General features: G+C 39.8%; 3 protein-coding genes across 3 annotated transcripts; all 3 read right to left on the bottom strand.

Annotated features, from left to right (window-relative positions):
• Window positions 1-926: 926 nt before the first annotated feature.
• LOC111807515 (endoglucanase 14-like) lies at window positions 927-3,196 on the bottom strand. Its single transcript, XM_023693262.1, has 5 exons — window positions 2,573-3,196; window positions 2,413-2,499; window positions 2,178-2,330; window positions 1,427-1,708; window positions 927-1,244 (listed from the first exon to the last, which is right to left on the bottom strand). Exons 1-5 carry the CDS (start codon window positions 3,194-3,196, stop codon window positions 927-929), a joined length of 1,464 nt encoding a protein of 487 aa, XP_023549030.1.
• A 556-nt stretch (window positions 3,197-3,752) lies between these two features.
• On the bottom strand, window positions 3,753-10,256 carry LOC111806964 (endoglucanase 13-like). Its single transcript, XM_023692521.1, has 7 exons — window positions 10,035-10,256; window positions 6,298-6,711; window positions 6,131-6,217; window positions 5,893-6,045; window positions 4,718-4,999; window positions 4,336-4,632; window positions 3,753-3,869 (listed from the first exon to the last, which is right to left on the bottom strand). Exons 1-7 carry the CDS (start codon window positions 10,254-10,256, stop codon window positions 3,753-3,755), a joined length of 1,572 nt encoding a protein of 523 aa, XP_023548289.1.
• An 8,142-nt stretch (window positions 10,257-18,398) lies between these two features.
• LOC111806967 (endoglucanase 14-like) lies at window positions 18,399-21,781 on the bottom strand. Its single transcript, XM_023692522.1, has 6 exons — window positions 21,560-21,781; window positions 19,979-20,392; window positions 19,812-19,898; window positions 19,574-19,726; window positions 18,803-19,084; window positions 18,399-18,716 (listed from the first exon to the last, which is right to left on the bottom strand). The coding sequence occupies exons 1-6, from the start codon at window positions 21,779-21,781 to the stop codon at window positions 18,399-18,401; spliced, it is 1,476 nt and encodes a 491-aa protein (XP_023548290.1).
• Between the last annotated feature and the right edge of the window lie 1,958 nt (window positions 21,782-23,739).

Here is a 23,739-nt window from a genome sequence, read left to right on the forward strand (position 1 = left end):
ATTTTTTATTTGATATTTTTTTCTTAACCATTTGAATTCATTTATATAATATTTAAAAGTTTAGTCTAATATTGCGGTGACATGATGACTACGACTTATACTATAATAAGAGCGATCGATCGATATTTATTTATTATTTTATTTATAAGTTTTGAATTACTTTTAATTTGCGTTTAAAATGATTAAATCTAAATAAGTTTGTAACTTTTTTTTCATATTTAATATTGGAAGGTTTTCAAATAAAGGTGTAATAAAAAGTGAATTTACTTTTATATGAAAAAGTATATTCTCAAAGAAACAAAAATGAAAATAGATTTAGTTATAATTTTATCAAAAAATTAAAGCTACCGACAAATTAATAATTAATTATTTATTAAATTAAAAAGTATTTTTTATTACCTAAAGTCAACCCATCAAACATTATTTTAATTAATTTAATTGTGTGAAATTGAATTTTCTTACTCTATTAGTCAAGTCAACTAAATTGATTAAAATTAAGTCAAGCACCACAAACCATCCACGTTTTGGAAATTTTTTTTATAAAGTTTTTATGATTGAGACAAATATTAACTTTCAATTTTTTTAAATATTTCTTAATGTTCTTATCTTTAATACACTTTTATTCGAATGTGGTTCGGTTCATTCATGTACTTCTCATTTACTCGGATGTCACAATTTTTATCTATGTTGATGAAACTTATTACTTTACGAGAAATTTGAACGGATGATCTCTGGATCGAAAGTACATATATTAGGTCAATTGAGTTACGAAATGAAAGGGCATTTCATTATTATTATATTCGAGGGTATTTTTGTCAAATACAATATTTGAAAAGGCCATTTTAGCCCCATAAAACCCTCATTTTTCACCCTAAAGCACGATGAAAATCATCTTATTAGGAAATACAACCTAGTGTAGGGTTGAGTCAAGCCAACCGTGCCAAGACGCCAACAAATGGCGCCCCGTTTGCAGTTCCTGTTTCAGCCATATTGTAATTGGTCCTCGTATCACTATACTGATCATTAATGTCGGGTCCTCCGACCACTGCTCCGGTTAAAACATTCGGGTTCGGAGCGTTCTTGTGGAACCATAAGTCAAATCCCGCTTTACATTCGACTGGGGTTGGGTTAGTCTTGATTGAAACAATGGAAGCTCCTCTATGATGAACTTGGCTCGGGTATTTTGAACCGAGTCCGACCAAGTAGCTCATTCCGTTCGGGTTTGAACCTAGAATATAATCCACCTGAAAAACCAACCCAACATTAAAAACTCGCTTTGGGAATCGAACCCGCATCATTTTGAACATCTCTAATTCAAAATCGAACGTGAAACTTTGGTTTCACTCGACTCCTTTATGGAAGATGAATAAATTCTTGCATGTAAGAAAATGTCATCCATACATAAGATGGATATGAACTGTGGTACCTGAGATTTAGCGAAGGAGATGAGATCAGGCGGCTGGACGAGACCGCCGACGCATTGCATCGGGGCGTGTTTGGCAGCCAAGTAATCGGAGTAGACGGTGGCGAGGAAGGTGGCGGTGGTGACGTATTGAAGGTTGTTCCAATCGGCGAAATAGAGGAGTCCACCAGGGGTTTTCCTAAAATTGTTGTTGCCCTTTTGGAGGCAAGAGCAAAGGAATTGCTCACCTTGGCTCTTGAAATCTGACCACACACCTGATCCCTGAACCTTCCCATCCAAAACGAGCTGCCCACCAAACCAAAAACTAACGTATGAGCTTTGATTAATTCCAACCCAACCCAACCGTTTATAGCCCAAGCCTACCACTAGCAGACATGATTTGCTTTGGCCCATTACATATAGTCATTAACCTCACAATTTTTAAAACATGTTGGCTAGAGAGAGATTTTCACACTCTTATAAAGGTTGTTCGGTCCCTCTCCAAATAAAGTGGGATCTCACTATCCACCCTCCTTGGAGGCCAGCGTCCTCGCTGGCACACCGCTCGGTGTCGGTGTCTGGATCTAATACCATTTGTAACAATCCAAACCCACCACTAGCAGATATTATTCGCTTTGGCCTGTATCAACGTAAGCCTCACGATTTTAAAACACGGGTTTCCACACCCTTATAAAGAATGTTTCGTTCCCCTCTCCAACCAATATGAGATCTCCCGAAGATCTTAAGCTATAGTTTAGGGTAAATTAGAACATACCTTAGCCGCAAGGATTTGAACACCAGCAAACTTGTCGTCCCAAGAGAACATAGTTCTTGCCCCACCGGCATTACCCGACCCACCCAAATAATCAAGGTACGCTCGATCCCCAGTTGCACGATAAAGCCAGACAGCAGCCCACAACAATTCATCCTTAATTTCATCAAACATTCCATTCAATACTCATCACTCCAATCATTCAACTAAAATAGAGACAACAAAAACCAAGACATACCTGAAATCCGGAGCTGGAATAGAACTGTCCCACTCCAGGAACACTATTTTGATAAAGCCCTTGATGATTCCTCGCAAATTCAAAGAGCTACAAACAAAATAAATAAGATCAAAAAATTGTTGTAAATTTCTCGAAAAATAATTAGAAAATTATCAAAGACCTGTTTTGCATGGCCAAGAAGCTTGGAGGAATATCGACCATCCGAAGCTTTGAAAGCAATGGAAGCGGCGGCCAGAGCGGCGGCTGACTCAGCAGCGACGTCGGAGCCGGGATGCTGAGCGTCGATCTTGTAGGCAGGACGCGGCGTGGTCATTTCTTCAGGTCTCATCCAACAGCCATGATCGGAGTCGCCATCGCCAACTTGAACGTATAGCACATTGGGTTCTGGATGAGCCTTGAGTAAGTAATCCGTTCCCCATTTAATAGCGGTAAGAGCGTTTTGTAGCTCATGTTTGGCGCCAAGTTGGGGGCTGTATTCCACCACGCTCCATGCTAACATTGTCAAAGTGAATGCCATTGGGAACCCAAATTTGACGTGGTCGCCGGCATCGTAATACCCTCCGACAAGATCTATGCCTGAAGCCTTGCCATCTTGCAGGCCGGAATCTCCACGCCATTTAATTCTTTGATCACTGGGCAATTTGCCTGATCTTTGAGCTTCATAAAACAACAAAGAACTTGTTAAAGCTGCTTTATAATCAGCTCCAAGGCAGCCATGGATATGAGCAAGAACAACTCCAAGCCCAACCAACACACCAACAATGCTACTCGAAGAAGAAGCCATATCGGTAATCTTTAGGAATGTTGATGAAGAACAAGAACGTAGGGTCTGTTTATATAGGGAGAGATATAATTTGCATTCGCATTATAAAGAAAATAATCCAAATTGATTCCACGAAGATTTTTGGCTAAATTTCTATTATTATGTCTTGATTTTTGAAAAAATTAATGATCATTGTAGATACTGTCTTTTATCGAGATCATAATTTTTGTTTTTTACTTATTTTATTTATTTATGTTCTGTTTTTTACCCATATCTTCGTTGACTTGCCAAATTAATCAACTTTATCATAATAGCTCCCAAAATCTCGACACAATGCAAGATAAGTTTCCATTTTTATCTCTCTCTTTCTCTTCTCTATCACCCACAGAGGAAAGGTAGAAAATTTAGGGTTTAGGGTTTACGGTAAAGTCACAAGGTCCGGCTCATGTTCTAAGGGTTGGGTTATTCGTCTATTAAAGCGATATGTGAGCTGGATTTAGAATGTCATGAGATAGGTCGGTCTGTATCTGATGTGAGCGTTAGAGCGTTGAGAGGACCTTTCCCTAGTACGAGAGGACTAGGAAGGACGCACCTCTGGTGTACTAGTTATTGTGCTCACGGTAAATGCTGGGTAGCCAAGTGCGGAGTGGATCCGATCAGAGGGTGAAATTCCATTGTTCAGTCTCGAGATCAACTACTCATGAAATTGTATTCTCAACTCCCTATTTGGTCAAGTCGTGAAAATGATAGACTTGTTGAATCGGCTACAAAAGTTATTCTCACTCATGCAAATCAAAGGATGAGCCCTTACCGATTAAAATTTATTACTTTAAGAAATTTTTTAGAGTTCATCGATATATGGGATGAGGAATTTAAATCGATGATCGAGTACGTGTGTATAAGATCAGTGGAGTCTAATATAGCTACTACATTCATTTCTCTCGCAATGATCATCTTGTCGAATCAATGAGGGCATATATGTCAAATGAAAGGGCATTTCATTTATATTCGAGGGCAATTTTGACAGATCTAATCTTTGAAAAGACCATTTTAACCCCATTAAACCTTTATTTTCCCAACTAAAATATAAAGAAAAATCATCTTATTAGGAATCACAACCGAACCTAATGGTGTTAGAGTCAAGCCAACTTTGCCAAGACGCCAACTAATGGCGCCGTATTTGCAATGGCTGCTTCAGCCATATTATAATTGCTTCTCTGATCTGAATACCCATCGTTAGCATCGGGTCCTCCGACCACAGCTCCGGTTAAAACATTTGGGTTTGGTGCGTTCCTGTAGAACCATAAGTTGAACCCATCTTGACAACTGACTGGGCTAGGGTTAGTCTTCATCGAATCAATGGAAGCTCCTCTATGATGCACTTGGGTCGGGTATTTTGAACCGAATCCAACCATGTAACTCATTCGGTTCGGGTTTGAACCCAGAATATAATCCACCTGAAAAGCCAATCCAATATTAAAAACTCGCTTTCAACTTATTTTAATCATACCACGACATGAATTTTGATATGAACTATGGTACCTGAGATTTAGCGAAGGCGATGAGATCAGAGGGTTGAACGAGGCCGCCGACGCACTGGATCGAGGCGTGTTTGGCAGCCAAGTAGTCGGAGTAGACGGTGGCGAGGAAGGTGGCGGTGGTGACGTATTGAAGGTTGTTCCAATCCCCAAAGGAGAGGAGTCCACCAGGGGATTTCTTAACATTGTTGTTGCCTTTTTGGAGGCAAGAGCAAAGGAATTGCTCACCTTGGCTCTTGAAATCTGACCACAACCCTGATGCCTGAACCTTCCCATCCAAAACAAGCTGCCCACCAAATCAAAAATTAATGTATGAGCTTTGAGTAATTCCAAACTTAATTCAACGTACTCAATCAAACCGTCCAAGTTGTTCGCTTTATCTCATTACGTATTGTCGTCAGCCTCTGCTAGAGAGAGGTTTCCATACCCTTATAAGAAATGTTTCGTTCCCTCTACAATCGACGTGGGATCTCACAATCCACCCTCCTTGAGGGCCAGTGTCCTGGTAGACCGCTTGGTGTCTAGATCTGATACCATTTGTAACAGTCCAAGTCTACAGCTAGCAGATATTGTCTGCTTTGACCTGTTACGTATCGTCGTTAGTCTCATAGTTTTAAAAGCTTGTCTGCTATAGAGAGGTTTCCACACCCTTATAAGGATGCAGCCCCTCTTCAACTGACGTGGGATCTCACAATCCACCCTCTTTAGGGGGCCTAGTGTTCTCGCTGACACACTGCCTAGTGTCGGGATATGATACTCTTTGTACCCAAGCCCACCACTAACATTATCCACTTTGGCCTGTTACGTACTGTCGTCAGCCTCACAGTTTTTAAAACGCGTCTTCTAGAGAGAGATTTACATACCTTTGTAAATAATGTTTCATTCCCTCTCCAACCAATGTGGGATCTCATGATCCACTCTCTTTGGAGGGTCAACGTCCTTACTGGCACACCGCTCGGTGTCTGAATCTAATACCATTTGTAACAGCTCAAACCCACCGTTGGCTGATATTATTCGCTTTGGCTCGTTACATATCACCGTAAGCCTCACGATTTTAAAACACTGTCTATTAGGTAGAAGTTTCCACACTCTTATAAGAAATGTTTCGTTCTACTCTCCAAATGACGTGTAAATCTCACACAGATCTTAAGCTATAGTTTAGGGTAAATTATAACATACCTTGGCTGCAAGGATTTGAACACCAGCAAACTTGTCGTCCCAAGAGAACATAGTTCTTGTCCCACCGGTATTACCAGACCCACCCAAATAGTTAAGGTAGGTTTGATCCCCAGTTGCACGATAAAGCCAAGCAGAAGCCCACAACAGTTCATCCTTAATTGTATCAAACATTTTCGATTAAATTAAGGAACAAAATCCAACAAACCCCATACTCGACCAAACCAAAAACAAAACGTACCTGAAATCCAGAGCTTGAATAGAACTTGCCTGCTACAGAAACACTATTTTGGTATAACCCTTGATTATTCCTTGCGAAATCAAAGAGCTATGAACAAAATAAAAACAACAAAATTTAGAAAACAAGACATTCCAATCGACATTCTCGAAGCGAACAGTATCAAAAACCTGTTTTGCATGGCGAAGAAGCGTGTTGGAATAAGCAGGATTCGAAGACTTGAAAGCAACGGAGGCGGCGGCGAGAGCGGCGGCAGACTCTCCAGCGAGGTCGGAGCCGGGATGTTGGCTGTCGATCCGGAAGGAGGTGCGGGGCGTGGTCATGTCTTCGGGTCTCATCCAACAGCTATGATCTGAGTCGCCATCGCCAACTTCACAATACATCACGTTGGGTTCTGTATGAGCCTTTAGTAAGTAATCCGTTCCCCATTTAATGGCGGTAAGAGCGTTTTGTAGTTCATGTTTGGCGCCAAGTTGGGCCTTGTATTCCACCACGCTCCATGATAGCATTGTCAATGTGAATGCCATTGGGAACCCGAACTTCACGTTGTCTCCCGCATCATAATACCCTCCCACCAAATCTATCTGTTCACTTAAGATTTTGTCAGTTTATGAAGATATAATTGAAATATGAATGGAAATGACGAACGAAAAGAATTAAATCTTACTGGGAACAATATAATGAACTAAACTTAAGTCTAGTTCTAATAGATATTGTCAGTTTTAGTCCGTTATATATAGTCGTCAACCTCACAATTTTAACTCACTCTTGCCTGTTAGAGAGAGGTTTCACACCGTTGTAATGAATGCTTCGTTCCCCTCTACAATCAACGTGGGATCTCACAATCCACCTCGCTTGGGGGTCCAGCGTCCTCGCATAGCACATTGCCCGATAATTGGCTCTGATACTATTTGTATCAGTCTAAGCTCACGATTTTAAATCATGTCTGTTAGGGAGAGGTTTTCACACCGTTATAAGGAATGCTTCATTCTCCTCCCCGACCGATGTGGGATCTCACAAGTCACCCCCTTGGGGTTCAGCATCCTCGCTGGCACACCGCTCGGTGACTGACTCTGATACCATTTGTAACAGTCCAAGCCCACCGCTAGTAGATATTGTTTGTTTTGGCCCATTACGTACCGACGTCGGTCTCACGGTTTTAAATCTCATCTATTAGGGAGAGGTTTCCACACACTTACAAGGAATGTTTCATTCCCCTCCCCCACCGCTGTCGGATCTCACAAGCCACCCCCTTGGGGTCCAGCATCCTCGCTAGCATACTGCTCGGTGACTGACTTTGATACTATTTGTAACAGTCCAAGCCCACCGCTAGCAGATATTGTCTGTTTTGGCCTATTACGTATGGTCGTCAGCCTCACGGTTTAAATTTCGTCTGTTAGGAAGAGGTTTCCACATATTTGTAAGGAATGTTTCGTTCCCCTCTCCATATGATGTGGGATCTCATAATCCACTCCCTTGAGGTCCAGCATCCTCGCTGGTACACCGCTCGGTGACTAGCTCTGATACCATTTGTAACTGTCCAAGCCCACCGCTAGCAGATATTGTCCGCTTTGGCTTGTTACGTATCGCAGTCAGCTTCACAATTTTAAATCGTGTCTGTTAGGGAGAGGTTTCCACATTCTTATAAGGAATGTTTCATTCTCCTCTCCAATTGATATGGGATCTCACAATCCACCCCATGGGAGTGCAACACCCTCACACACTGACCGTGTTGACTAGCTCTGATACCATTTGTAATGGTCCAAGCCCACCACTAGCAGATATTGTCTGTTTTGACCCATTATGTATCGCCGTCAGCCTCACAGTTTTAAATTCCGTCTGTTGGGAAAGAGGTTTCCACACCCTTATAAAGAATGTTCGGTTCCTCTCTCCAACCAACGTGGAATGTCACACGTAAGACCCAGCTTTTTACGTAAGTATTAAAACTTACGCCTGCATCTTTGCCATCATGGAGGCCAGAATCTCCACGCCATTGAACTCTTTGATTTTGGGGCAATTTTCCTGATCTTTGAGCCTCATAATACAGCAAAGACTTTGTTAAAGCTTCTTTATAGTCAACTCCAAGGCAGCCATGGATATGAGCAAGAACAACTCCAAGCCCAACCAGCACACCAACAATGCTACTCGAACAACAAGAAGAAGAAGAAGCCATATTAGCAATCTTTACAAATGTTGGTGAAGAAGAAGAACATAGGGTTGGTTTATATAGACAAAGATTATGATGATATAATTACCATTGCCATATCAAGCAAAAGGAAACCCTTTGGTTCTACACTTTCTTTTGGTAAATTATTATTACTTTCACTCATATCTTCATTTATGTTCTTCATCCTCTTCTCCTAAATTGACTAATTTATCNGCAGTCAGCTTCACAATTTTAAATCGTGTCTGTTAGGGAGAGGTTTCCACATTCTTATAAGGAATGTTTCATTCTCCTCTCCAATTGATATGGGATCTCACAATCCACCCCATGGGAGTGCAACACCCTCACACACTGACCGTGTTGACTAGCTCTGATACCATTTGTAATGGTCCAAGCCCACCACTAGCAGATATTGTCTGTTTTGACCCATTATGTATCGCCGTCAGCCTCACAGTTTTAAATTCCGTCTGTTGGGAAAGAGGTTTCCACACCCTTATAAAGAATGTTCGGTTCCTCTCTCCAACCAACGTGGAATGTCACACGTAAGACCCAGCTTTTTACGTAAGTATTAAAACTTACGCCTGCATCTTTGCCATCATGGAGGCCAGAATCTCCACGCCATTGAACTCTTTGATTTTGGGGCAATTTTCCTGATCTTTGAGCCTCATAATACAGCAAAGACTTTGTTAAAGCTTCTTTATAGTCAACTCCAAGGCAGCCATGGATATGAGCAAGAACAACTCCAAGCCCAACCAGCACACCAACAATGCTACTCGAACAACAAGAAGAAGAAGAAGCCATATTAGCAATCTTTACAAATGTTGGTGAAGAAGAAGAACATAGGGTTGGTTTATATAGACAAAGATTATGATGATATAATTACCATTGCCATATCAAGCAAAAGGAAACCCTTTGGTTCTACACTTTCTTTTGGTAAATTATTATTACTTTCACTCATATCTTCATTTATGTTCTTCATCCTCTTCTCCTAAATTGACTAATTTATCATAATAACTCTTATGTTCAACGCACAGTGAAAGGTAAGTTGCCATTTTTAAGCATTTTTTACTGACTTCTCTCCCATTCTGCAGGAAAATACAAGATGAAGTTGCCTTTTTCATCTTTGTTCATCATCACTCATCCAACCAACCAACCCCGAATTCTTCCAAAATGCTTAACCATGAGTTCCTATAATTGAACCCGTATGCATTGTTGATATAGACAGTGACTTTCAATTCTTTTAAGTCTTTATTTAGTTATCTTATCATTGGGAAACCTCTCCTTTGATATGGTTTTCGTACATTCATGTATCACTTGTTTTTACTCCGATGTCACATGAACCAACCTAAATTTATTGTTAATTTTTTTAAAAATATATATTTTATTTAAGATATAGTCGTTGGATGAAAGGCCCACCTCGGCTAATTTAGGGAATGATCATGGGTTTATAATCNTCCTCTCCAATTGATATGGGATCTCACAATCCACCCCATGGGAGTGCAACACCCTCACACACTGACCGTGTTGACTAGCTCTGATACCATTTGTAATGGTCCAAGCCCACCACTAGCAGATATTGTCTGTTTTGACCCATTATGTATCGCCGTCAGCCTCACAGTTTTAAATTCCGTCTGTTGGGAAAGAGGTTTCCACACCCTTATAAAGAATGTTCGGTTCCTCTCTCCAACCAACGTGGAATGTCACACGTAAGACCCAGCTTTTTACGTAAGTATTAAAACTTACGCCTGCATCTTTGCCATCATGGAGGCCAGAATCTCCACGCCATTGAACTCTTTGATTTTGGGGCAATTTTCCTGATCTTTGAGCCTCATAATACAGCAAAGACTTTGTTAAAGCTTCTTTATAGTCAACTCCAAGGCAGCCATGGATATGAGCAAGAACAACTCCAAGCCCAACCAGCACACCAACAATGCTACTCGAACAACAAGAAGAAGAAGAAGCCATATTAGCAATCTTTACAAATGTTGGTGAAGAAGAAGAACATAGGGTTGGTTTATATAGACAAAGATTATGATGATATAATTACCATTGCCATATCAAGCAAAAGGAAACCCTTTGGTTCTACACTTTCTTTTGGTAAATTATTATTACTTTCACTCATATCTTCATTTATGTTCTTCATCCTCTTCTCCTAAATTGACTAATTTATCATAATAACTCTTATGTTCAACGCACAGTGAAAGGTAAGTTGCCATTTTTAAGCATTTTTTACTGACTTCTCTCCCATTCTGCAGGAAAATACAAGATGAAGTTGCCTTTTTCATCTTTGTTCATCATCACTCATCCAACCAACCAACCCCGAATTCTTCCAAAATGCTTAACCATGAGTTCCTATAATTGAACCCGTATGCATTGTTGATATAGACAGTGACTTTCAATTCTTTTAAGTCTTTATTTAGTTATCTTATCATTGGGAAACCTCTCCTTTGATATGGTTTTCGTACATTCATGTATCACTTGTTTTTACTCCGATGTCACATGAACCAACCTAAATTTATTGTTAATTTTTTTAAAAATATATATTTTATTTAAGATATAGTCGTTGGATGAAAGTCCCACCTCGGCTAATTTAGGGAATGATCATGGGTTTATAATCAAGGAATACTGTTTCTATTGGTATGAGCTCTTTTGGAGAAGCCCAAAGCAAAGCCATGAGAGCTTATGCTTAAAGTGGACAATATCATACCATATATGGAGAGTCATGTTCATCTAACATGGTATTAGAGCGAGTCATGCTCTAAATTAGTCATGTCCAAAAGAAAAAAAAGAAAAAAAAAATCGAGGCTCCTCGAAGGCATAGTCAATCATTTTCTTCTTTTGATCATTTCTTCTCTATGACTTCTGAATCCTCCTATCATTTTCTTCTTTTCAACACTCTAATCCATATGATCACCATCAAACTTTCTTCCTCAAATTATCTTCTTTCGAAAAGTAAACTTCTCTCCCTCCTTGAGAGTCAAGACAGACTGGGTTATGTTGATGGAACTATGGTTCCACCACCTCGCTTTAAACCAGAAACCTCCTCAACACCAACCCCAAATATTTGGCGTGGAGAGCAGCCGATCAACGACTTCTTTATCTCCTGCTCTCCTCTCTCACCGAGGAATTTATTGTTGTCGTCGTTGGTCTCTTCACTGCACGCGATGTTTGGCTTGCGTTAAAAGCTACGTTCGATCATCATTCAAAAGCTCGTAAACTGAGACTCAAGGATGACTTGCAACTGATGAAACATGGCACCAAACATGTTGTTGAGTATGTCCGTGCCTTCAAAACAATTTGTGACAAACTTCATGCCATTGGCAGACCTGTCGAGGACATTGATAAAGTGCACTGGTTCCTTCGTGGACTCGACACTGATTTTTCAGCTTTTTCTACTGCTCAGATAGCTCTCACCCCTATCCCCTGTTTTGCAGACTTAATCTCTAAAGCTGAAAGTTTTGAGTTGTTTCAGCGCTCCCTTGAGTCCTCTGACTCCACTCCTACAACATTCACAGTCACTAATCGTGGTTGCATCCATGGAAGCCACCCTTCTTCCCTAGCAACCAGCGAGGTCGTTCTTATTCCTGTTGGGTTTTATGTCCTAAAACTCATAGTTTGTAAACAAAGATATATTCTATTTTCAATAAAGTTATTATTGTTGTTTATTCAGTAAAAATTGTTATTGAATAAAGTGAACTTTACGATCATTAATCTAAATCCAATAAACTAAGAACACTCTGGCTATAGTATGACTACTTGAACTATATGTAGAGACATAAGAGTGGATCAAGTTCAAGTATATAGTCAAAATGATCTATAGTATAAGGATAAGGCTGAGTACCTTATTCTGGGGACACTATGGATGCGGCCCACTTTTGTATATGATATAAACAATGCGATCACTAAATTGTGCATGTGGAGACATGTGAGTGGGGGCGTCCTATGCAATGAGTATTGCATAAGATCGGACCATGAAGAAAACCACTCTCACTTTATAAAGTCGTTTACTGTTGAGACTGATTTTCTTTTCATTCGATAACCTAGGTAACTCGGTTTTAATCCTGAGCTAACCATGAACTCCTGTTTATTCGGAATTATCCTTAGATTTGCATGGGTGAGAGTGGCTCTAGTTCGCCGACTCAACAGGCCTCCCATTTCAGGGGTAAGACTGGGTGAATGGCTGGGGACGTGGGGTGCAAGACGGAATTCACTCCTACCCACTTTTAGGGATAGAAGAAAGGTAGTTCCCTTAAGCACTGACTCCAGGTCTTGAACAAGGGGCCCCACCCTCTCATTGGCCTGAGAGGGATTCGGTTTACTGGTTGGACCACAAACCAATTGTTTATTAGAGGATCAGTGAGACATAAGGAACAAGAAGTAACTTCAGGGGTAAAACGGTAAATTGACCCAGCTCTAGTTACGAACAACCTGTGAAGGATCGACTTACTAATCATGGTTATATCAGATGGACAGAAATATATCTATAGTGAGGGGAGTGCAACTACTAGGCTATAGTGGAGTGTCCTAGTAGTTAACGAATGTTGGTTAACCAGGTTAATGAGTTTAATCGGTTAATCTTGAATCGTTGGAGCCCATGATCTATAGGTCCATTAGGTCCCTCTGCTAGCTCATATCGGACTAAACCATAGAACAGTGTGACGAGTGAGTTCGAAGTGTTCGAATTCAAATTAGGGAATATGCGTTACATATATACGATATATTTAACCGCAATTTTATTTTATTTACGAAATAAACGAAAAGAGAGAATCTGAGATATTTAAATAAGATTTAAATATCTTAATCAATTATGTGTCGGAATTGACTGGGATTGGCATTTGAATTAATATTAAATATTAATTAAATAGTTTAATTAATTATTTAATGTTACTTTAATTTGAAATTCATTATTCAAATTAATTGTTGAATTAAAATGAAGAAAGTCAAAATGTTGACTTTCATCTAATTAAAATGAAGAAAGTCAAAATGTTGACTTTCATCTAATGGAAAAATCATGTTAGTGGAATTTTGAGGTGTCAAAATTTGGTTTAACCAAACTTGCATGTTTGCCAAATAAACCCCACAAGTTTGAGTGGAATTTTGAGTGTCAAAATTTGGTTAACTCAAACATGCATGCTTGCCACATAATCCCAAACATTTGAGTGGAATTTTAAGTGTCAAGATTTGGTGATCTCAAGTTTGCATGAACATGCAAACTTGACTCTTTAAATAGAGTGATCATGATACTTGGAAGGGATTCTTCATCTTGATGAAAAACCTCTCACAAGCACTCTCTTTCACGTATACAAAATCCCTCCCAAGTTTAGTCACTCACCGGATTCCACAATCCCGTTCTAAGGCCGGAGAATAGTGGAGAAGACACTAGTGGTGGTTCGAAATCGGTTCGTGAGGCAAAAGGAGTTTGAACTACAAAAGGTTAGTATTTAAACTCATTAAGTTTTAATACTTATGAACATGCTAGTCATTTACAATAATTGATGTTCTAAAAGTGCCTAAGATCCAAATTGCTTCCGCATGTGTTATATTAACACCATCAATTCCCACAAAACAACTCTTCCAATCGAGGACGAACCCACTCAAGTCAGGGTTGTCGACCAGCTCATTGCCAAATATGCCACAAAGAGGGCCATTAGGTTGACCGCTACAACCAAGGGTATGTTCAACCTAATTCTACTCGTGCTCACCTTGCCCACAAAAACAACTCTTCCAATCGAAGACGAACCCACTCAAGTCAGGGTCGTCGACCACCTCACTGCCAAATATGCCACAAAGAGGGTCATTATGCTGACTGCTGCAACCAACGGTATGTTCGACCTAATTCTACTCATGCTCACCTTGCTGGATCCGATGTTGCTGATTAATTTCTAGACACTGGGGCTTCAACCCATATGACCGCCGACCCATCTATTTTGGACTAGTCTAAAAATTACACGGGTAAGGACACTGTGATCGTAGGAAACGGTGCATCTTTACCCATTACCCACACCGATACTCTTTCTCCTCTTCCAAATTTTCACTTATTAGATATCTTGGTTGTTCCTCATCTCACTAAAAATCTTATTTCAATCAATAAATTAATGTCTGATTTTCTTCTCTCCGTTAGATTTACTAATAATCTTCTTACTATCCAGAATCGTCAAACAGGAAGGGTGGTGGCAACCGGTAAAAGAGATGGAGGGCTAAATATGTTGGAGCGCGACAACTCTGCTTTTATTTCAGTCATTGGAAACAAATCTTTACGTGCTTCATATGATTTATGACATGCTCGCATGGGTCATGTGAATCATTATGTTATTTCTTTTTTAAATAGAAAATGTCATCTTTGTCTTACATCTTTATTGCCTTCTCCATCACTATGCAGTACTTGTCAACTTGTGAAAAGTCATCGATTGTCTTATTCCCACAATGAACGTAGGTCTTCTCATGTATTAGATCTTATTCATTGTGATCTTTGGGGTCCTTCCCCCATCANGATCCGATGTTGCTGATTAATTTCTAGACACTGGGGCTTCAACCCATATGACCGCCGACCCATCTATTTTGGACTAGTCTAAAAATTACACGGGTAAGGACACTGTGATCGTAGGAAACGGTGCATCTTTACCCATTACCCACACCGATACTCTTTCTCCTCTTCCAAATTTTCACTTATTAGATATCTTGGTTGTTCCTCATCTCACTAAAAATCTTATTTCAATCAATAAATTAATGTCTGATTTTCTTCTCTCCGTTAGATTTACTAATAATCTTCTTACTATCCAGAATCGTCAAACAGGAAGGGTGGTGGCAACCGGTAAAAGAGATGGAGGGCTAAATATGTTGGAGCGCGACAACTCTGCTTTTATTTCAGTCATTGGAAACAAATCTTTACGTGCTTCATATGATTTATGACATGCTCGCATGGGTCATGTGAATCATTATGTTATTTCTTTTTTAAATAGAAAATGTCATCTTTGTCTTACATCTTTATTGCCTTCTCCATCACTATGCAGTACTTGTCAACTTGTGAAAAGTCATCGATTGTCTTATTCCCACAATGAACGTAGGTCTTCTCATGTATTAGATCTTATTCATTGTGATCTTTGGGGTCCTTCCCCCATCAAATCAAATTCGAGTTTTCTTTACTATGTTATTTTTATTGATGATTATTCTCGATTCACTTGGCTTTACCCTTTAAAATTTAAATATCATTTCTTTGATATTTTTCTACGATTTCAAAATTTTGTGGAAAATCAATATTCTTCTCGTATCAAGGTATTTCAAAGCGATAGAGATACCAAATTTACTAGAACTTCTTTCAAAACTCATTTACGTACTTCTGGCATCTACCATCAACTCTCTTGTCCATATACACCTTCTCAAAATAGTCGTGTTGAGAGAAAACATCATCATGTGACTGAGACTGGCTTGTCCCTTCTCTTTCACTCCCATCTTTCTCCTCGTTTTTGGGTTGACGCCTTGGGCACTGCAGCTAATATTATCAACCGGTTGCCTACTCCACTTCTTGGAGGTAAGTCACCCTTTGAACTCATTTATGGCTACTCTCTGCATTATGATAATTTTCATCCCTTTGGTTGTCGTGTTTATCCTTACTTGCGTGATTATATGTCTAACAAGCTTTCTCCCCCAGCATTCCTTGTATTTTTTTGGGTTATAGTCCTGCTCATAAAGGGTTCCGTTGTCTTGATCCCGCCACCACTAAGCTATATATCATCCGTCATGCTCAATTTGATGAAACTCACTATCCTGCTATTCCTGGCTCCCATGCCCAACCTCTTTCCTCTCCTCATATGTCAAATTTCTTGGAAACACATCTTTACCATATTGATTCATCTCCCTACCACTTCATCATCGCACATTTCTCGATCCAGTTCATCCCCGTGTGATATTTGTTCTGACCTTGTGGATGAGTCTGTGCAGGTTGATACTTCTCGTGCAAGTTCTGCTTTGCCACCCTCGACTTCTGATCCGACCTCTATTGAACCTACTATTGATTCCTCTTCTTTGGGCTCTCATCCTATGATCACACGAGCCAAAGTTGGTATATTCAAGACTCGTCATCCAGCAATTCTTGGTATTTTGGGCTCATCTGGACTTATTTCTGCTGTTCTTGCATCCACTAGGCCAAAAGGATTCAAATATGCGGCTAAGAATCCTGCTTGGGTTGCTGCCATGGATGAAGAAATTCTAGCTTCACAACAAAATGATACTTAGACTTTAGCTCCTCGCCCTGCCAACACCAACATCGTGGGCTTTAAATGGGTGTTCCATATTAAATATTTGCCTGATGGATCCGTCGAACGTTTCAAGGCTCGTCTTATTGCCAAAGGTTATACTCAGGTTCCTGGTCTTGACTACACTAACACTTTCAGTCCGGTTGTCAAAGCTACCACTGTCCGTGTTGTGCTTTCTATTGCAGTCACAAATAAATGGCCTTTTTCGACAACTTGATGTCAAGAATGATTTTCTCAATGGAACTCTTATTGAACGTGTTCATATGGAACAACCTCCTGGGTATATTGATCATCGATTTCCCGCTCATGTTTGTCTATTAAAAAAAGCCCTCTATGGCTTAAAGCAAGCTCCTCATGCCTGGTTTCAGCGTTTTAGCTCATTTCTTCTCACACTTGGTTTTTCTTGCAGTCGCGCTGACACGTTTCTTTTTGTCTTTCATCAGCAATCTAACCTTATCTATTTACTTCTTTATGTTGATGACATTATTATTACCGGCAACAACTCATCTCTTATTGACAGCTTTACTCGCAAGCTTCATTCTGAGTTAGCTACCAAAGATTTGGGTTCTCTCAGTTACTTTCTTGGTCTTGAAGCTTCACCCGCTCCTGATGATCTCTTTATTAGTCAGTTAAAATATGTTTAGGATATTCTTACTCGTTCTCATAGCAAACTAGTCCACACTCCCATAGTTGTTTCTCAACACCTGATTGTTGATGGTTCTCCTTTCTCTAATCCTACTCTCTATAGATCTCTTGTTGGCACCCTTCAACTATTACGCGTCCAGATATTGCCTATGCTGTCAATTCTGTCGGTCAATTCTTGCATGCCCCTATTGTAGATCACTTTCTTGCTGTCAAACGTATTCTTCGCTATGTCAATGGAACACTCTACTTTGGTCTTACCTTTCGTCCATCCACTGTTCCTAGTATGCTAGTCGCTTATTCGGATGCTGACTAGGCTGGTTGTCCCGATACTCGTCGTTCTACATCCGGCTATTCTATTTATCTTGGTAACAATCTCGTTTCTTGGAGTGCCAAAAAGCAACCTACTGTCTCACGCTCCAGCTGTGAATCTGAGTATCGTGCTCTTGCCACGACTGCTACTAAACTTCTTTGGGTTACGCATCTTTTGCATGACCTCAAGATCCCTATTTCACAGCAACTCTTACTCTTATGTGACAACAAAAGTGCTATTTTTTTTAGATCTAATCCCGTTTCTCACAAGCGGGCTAAACATGTTGAACTAGATTATCATTTCCTTCGAGAACTTGTTATTGCTGGCAAACTTCGCTCACAATATGTACCTTCCCATCTCCAAGTTGCTGACATCTTCACAAAAAGTATTTCTCGACCTCTCTTCAAATTTCTCAGCTTGCGGGGGGTGTTAAGGATAGTTGACCGTTTATTATAAGGCAAATATGTAGATATTTGCCTTACATTACAGCACACCATATTTGCCCTTTTATTAGAGGCAAATATATTGTATTCATTTATTATTCTTTCATGCTATTTTCTCTCCATATTATTTGTAATTTTCTCTTCATTCTATTTTCTCTCCATTCTATTTTCTCTCTTGTAAATGATTATAAATAGAGAATTTTCACCTTCATTTAGGTGGGGTGGTTTTAGAAAACATTTTCAAGGTCCGTTGAGTCATATTCATATTAGCTACTACATTCATTTTGTTGAGGGCATATATGTCAAATGAAAGGGCATTTCAGTTATTTTCAAGGGCATTTTTGACAAATCCAATCTTTTTAAAAGCCATTTTAGCCTACTAAACCTTATTTTCCCACCTAAAATACAAAGAAAATCATCTTATTATGAATCACAACCCAACTTAATGGTGTTAGAGTCAAGCCAACTTTGCCAAGACGCCAACTAATGGTGCATTATTTGCAATGGCTGCTTCACCCATAATAAAATTGTTTCTCTGATCTGAATACCCATCGTTAGCATCGGGTCCTCCGACCACAGCTCCGGTTAAAACATTTGGGTTTGGTGCGTTCCTGTTGAACCATAAGTTGAACCCATCTTGACAACTGACTAGGTTAGGGTTAGTCTTGATCGAAACAATGGAAGCTCCCCTATGATGAACTTGGGTCGGGTAGTTTGAACCAAATCCAACCATGTAGCTCATTTGGTTTGGGTTTGAACCCAGAATATAATCCACCTGAAAAGCCAATCCAATATTAAAAACTTGCTTTCAACTTATTTTCATCATACCATAACATGAATTTTTAATATGAACTATGGTACTTGAGATTTAGCGAAGGCGATGAGATCAGAGGGTTGAACGAGGCCGCCGACGCACTGGATCGAGGCGTGTTTGGCAGCTAAGTAGTCGGAGTAGACGGTGGCGAGGAAGGTGGCAGTGGTGACGAATTGAAGGTTGTTCCAATCCCCAAAGGAGAGGAGTCCACCAGGGGATTTCTTAACATTGTTGTTGCCTTTTTGGAGGCAAGAGCAAAGGAATTGCTCACCTTGGCTCTTGAAGTCTGACCACAACCCTGATGGTTGAACCTTCCCATCCAAAACTAGCTGCTCACCAAATAAGAAACCAACGTATGAGCTTTTGAGTAAATCCAATCTTGGTTTAAGATACTCAAATCCATGTTTATAATAGTTCTAAATATTGTTTACTTTGGTTCGTTATATATTGTCATCGGTCTTGATTTTCAAAACGGGTATGCTAGAAAGAGGTTTCTTCCACACACTTATAAAAAAAATGCTTCATTCCTATTCAATTAACGTGGGATCTCATGATCCACTCTCTTTGGAGGCCCAACGTTCTCGCTGGTACACCGGTCGATGTCTGGATTTGATATCATTTGTAATAGCCCAAACCCACCACTATCAGATATTGTTCGCTTTGACTCGTTACGTATCACCGTAAGCCTCACGATTTTAAAATAAGTCTACTCGGGAGAGATTTTCACACTCTTATTAGGAATGCTTCATTCCTCTCTCCAACCGACGTGCGATCTCAGACAGATCTTAAGCTATAGTTTAGGGTAAATTATAACATACCTTAGCTGCAAGGATTTGAACACCAGCAAACTTGTCGTCCCAAGAGAACGCAGTTCTTGTCCCACCGGTATTACCAGACCCACCCAAATAGTTAAGGTAGGTTTGATCCCCAGTTGCACGATAAAGCCAAGCAGAAGCCCACAACAGTTCATCCTTAATTGTATCAAACATTTTCGATTAAATTAAGGAACAAAATCCAACAAACCCCATACTCGACCAAACCAAAAACAAAACGTACCTGAAATCCAGAGCTTGAATAGAACTTGCCTGCTACAGAAACACTATTTTGGTATAACCCTTGATTATTCCTTGCGAAATCAAAGAGCTATGAACAAAATAAAAACAACAAAATTTAGAAAACAAGACATTCCAATCGACATTCTCGAAGCGAACAGTATCAAAAACCTGTTTTGCATGGCGAAGAAGCGTGTTGGAATAAGCAGGATTCGAAGACTTGAAAGCAACGGAGGCGGCGGCGAGAGCGGCGGCAGACTCTCCAGCGAGGTCGGAGCCGGGATGTTGGCTGTCGATCCGGAAGGAGGTGCGGGGCGTGGTCATGTCTTCGGGTCTCATCCAACAGCTATGATCTGAGTCGCCATCGCCAACTTCACAATACATCACGTTGGGTTCTGTATGAGCCTTTAGTAAGTAATCCGTTCCCCATTTAATGGCGGTAAGAGCGTTTTGTAGTTCATGTTTGGCGCCAAGTTGGGGGCTGTATTCCACCACGCTCCATGATAGCATTGTCAATGTGAATGCCATTGGGAACCCGAACTTCACGTTGTCTCCCGCATCATAATACCCTCCCACCAAATCTATCTGTTCACTTAAGATTTTGTCACTTTATGAAGATATAATTGAAACATGAATGGAAATCACGACATGCAAACCAAAAAATTTAAATCTTACTCTCAACATAAACTTTATCGGCGTAAGTCTACTTCTAATAGATATTGTTAGTTTTAGTCCATTATATATGATCGTCAACCTCTCGTCTGTTAGAGAGAGATTTCACACCGTTATAACGAATGCTTCGTTTCCCTCTCCAATCGATGTGTGATCTCACTGCCCGATAATTGGCTCTGATATTATTTATATCAGTCCAAGCTCACGATTTTAAATCGTGTCTGTTAGGGAGAGGTTTTCACACCGTTATAAAGAATGTTTTATTCCCCTCCCCGACTAATGTGGGATCTCACAATTCACCTCCCTTAAGGGTTCAGCGTCCTCACATGGTACACTGCCCGATAATTGGCTCTGATACTATTTGTATCAGTCCAAGCTCACGATTTTAAATCGTGTCTGTTAGGGAGAGGTTTTCACACCGTTATAAAGAATGTTTTATTCCCCTCCCCGACTAATGTGGGATCTCACAATTCACCTCCCTTAAGGGTTCAGCGTCCTCACATGGTACACTGCCCGATAATTGGCTCTGATACTATTTGTATCAGTCCAAGCTCACGATTTTAAATCGTGTCTGTTAGGGAGAGGTTTTCACACCGTTATAAAGAATGTTTTATTCCCCTCCCCGACTAATGTGGGATCTCACAATTCACCTCCTTTAAGGGTTCAGCGTCCTCACATGGTACACTGCCCGATAATTGGCTCTGATACTATTTGTATCAGTCCAAGCTCACGATTTTAAATCGTCTCTGTTGGGAAGAGGTTTACCCACCAATATAAGGAATGTTTCGTTCCCCTCTCCAACCGATGTAGGATCTCACAATCCACCTCCTCTGGGGGCTAGCGTCCTCACTGGCACACCGCCCGGTGACTGGCTCTGATACCGTTTGTAATGGTCTAAGCCCACCGCTAGCAGATATTGTCTGCTTTGGCCCATTACGTATCGTGGTCAGCCTCAGTTTTAAATCGCATCTGTTAGAGAAAAGTTTTCACACTCTTATAAAGAATGTTTGGTTCCTCTCTCCAACCGACATGAGATGTCACACTTAAAACCGAGCTTTTTGCGCAAGTATTAAAACTTACGCCTGCATCTTTGCCATCATGGAGGCCAGAATCTCCACGCCATTGAACTCTTTGATTTTGGGGCAATTTTCCTGATCTTTGAGCCTCATAATACAGCAAAGACTTTGTTAAAGCTTCTTTATAGTCAACTCCAAGGCAGCCATGGATATGAGCAAGAACAACTCCAAGCCCAACCAGCACACTAACAATGCTACTCGAAGAAGAAGAAGAAGAAGAAGCCATATTAGCAATGTTTACAAGTGTTGGTGAAGAAGAAGAACATGGGGTTTGTTTATATAGACAAAGATTATGATGATATAATTACCATTGCCATATCAAACAAAAGGAAACCCTTTGGTTCCACAGTTTCTTTTGGTAAATTATTATTATTTTCACTCATTTCTTTATTTATGTTCTTCATCCTCTTCTCCTAAATTGACTAATTTATCATACTAACTCTTAAATTCAGCGCACAGTGAAAGGTCAGTTGCCATTTTTAAGCATTTTTTACTTCTCTCACATTCTTCAGGAAAATACAAGATCAAGTTGCCTTTTTTTATCAAGTTTCTTTTTATATCAACTTTTACTTCAAACTTTTACGATCCAAGTTCCAACGAATGTTTGCATTATTTACCGGTGTTTGACTGAATCTTTACTTTATTGAAAAAAAAATGTAAGTATTCAATCTACTGGAGATTGTCAGTAGATTTGAATTCATCTAGATTTCTATAATTTATTCGTGATTGTACAAGCCTATAAATGTTGTAATTGTGTAACTCTTTTAATATTGAGTCAGAAAACAATAATAAAGCACTGAACTTTGATCTATTCCTATCTCTTTCACTATCTCTTTCCGAACAAATTTGGTATCAGAGTCAAGTTCTTGTCAACATGAGAGTAAGTGATTATTTTTTTTCACAAAACGAAAATAGCAGTAGCTGATTTTTGAGTGGTGGAGCATCAAGATGAAGACCTTGCTCAGATCGCAGAAGCTATGGGACTTGGTGGAGCACGGGTTTGGTGAGAAATATGAGTAGTGGAGCATCAAGATGAAGACCTTGCTCAGATCTCAGAAGCTATGGGACTTGGTGGAGCACGGGTTCGTTGATCTATTAAAACCCACAATAGAAGAAAAGGAGAGACTAAGAGAAACCAAGAAAAATGATGTCAAAGTTCTGTTCATTATTCAGCCATCAATTCATGAGACTATTTTTTCACGAGTTCATTATTTAGCAATCAATTCATGAGACTATTTTTTCACGAATTGCAGCAGCAACCACATGAAAGCAAGCATGGTTAATTCTACAGAAGGAGTTTCAGGGAGATTCAAAGGTCATAAAAGTGAAATTACAATCTCTAAGAGGTGATTTTGAAACTCTGCTCATTACAAATGGTGAATCAATTTCTGACTTTTTGTCAAGAGCAATGGCAATAGTCAGTAAGATGCGTACTTATGGTGAGAAAATTTCAGATGAAACAATTGTTGCAAAGGTGTTAATAAGCTTAACTCCAAAGTTTGACCATGTGGTGGCTACCATAGAAGAAGTTAAGGATCTACCAATCTCTCCGTTGATGAACTGATGGGTTCACTTCAAGCTCGAGTCAAGAATCAATAGATCATTAGAAAGGAATGAAAAAAAGGCCTTACAAGTGAAGGAGACAGCCAACAACGAAGACAACGAAAGAGAAAATATTCCTTTAGCAAGTAGAAGTCGTGGAAAAGAATTTCGCAGCTTCCATGGTGGTCGTTATAACAGGAATAGATGGAGAAATGATGGACAAAGGCAGTTCAATGAACGAAGTAATATAAGGAAGGTCTTACAATGTTACCATTGCAGAAGGTATGGGCACACAAAAGCTGATTGTTGGTATAAACATCAACAAATGAATTCTGCAGCAAAAAATGAAGAAGAAGAAAAGTTTTTCATGACGTGTACCGGTATTAATGTAAAGAAATGTGACTTATGGTTTGTTGATAGTGGATGCTCGAACCATATGACAGGTACCAATCCTTATTCCAAGAGCTTGATAAGACGCAAAGAATCAAGGTGCAACTTGAAAATACAAAAGAGATGCAAGTTGAGGAAAAAGGCACAATGAAAGTCGAAACCAGTCATGATAAGATAAAACTATTAGATAATGATACAAAAGAGATTATAGTTGAAGTTTCTCAAGATGAAGAGACAAGCGTCAATTCTAGT

Source organism: Cucurbita pepo, chromosome LG12, assembly GCF_002806865.2.
Source record: "Cucurbita pepo subsp. pepo cultivar mu-cu-16 chromosome LG12, ASM280686v2, whole genome shotgun sequence".
Lineage (NCBI taxonomy): Eukaryota > Viridiplantae > Streptophyta > Magnoliopsida > Cucurbitales > Cucurbitaceae > Cucurbita > Cucurbita pepo.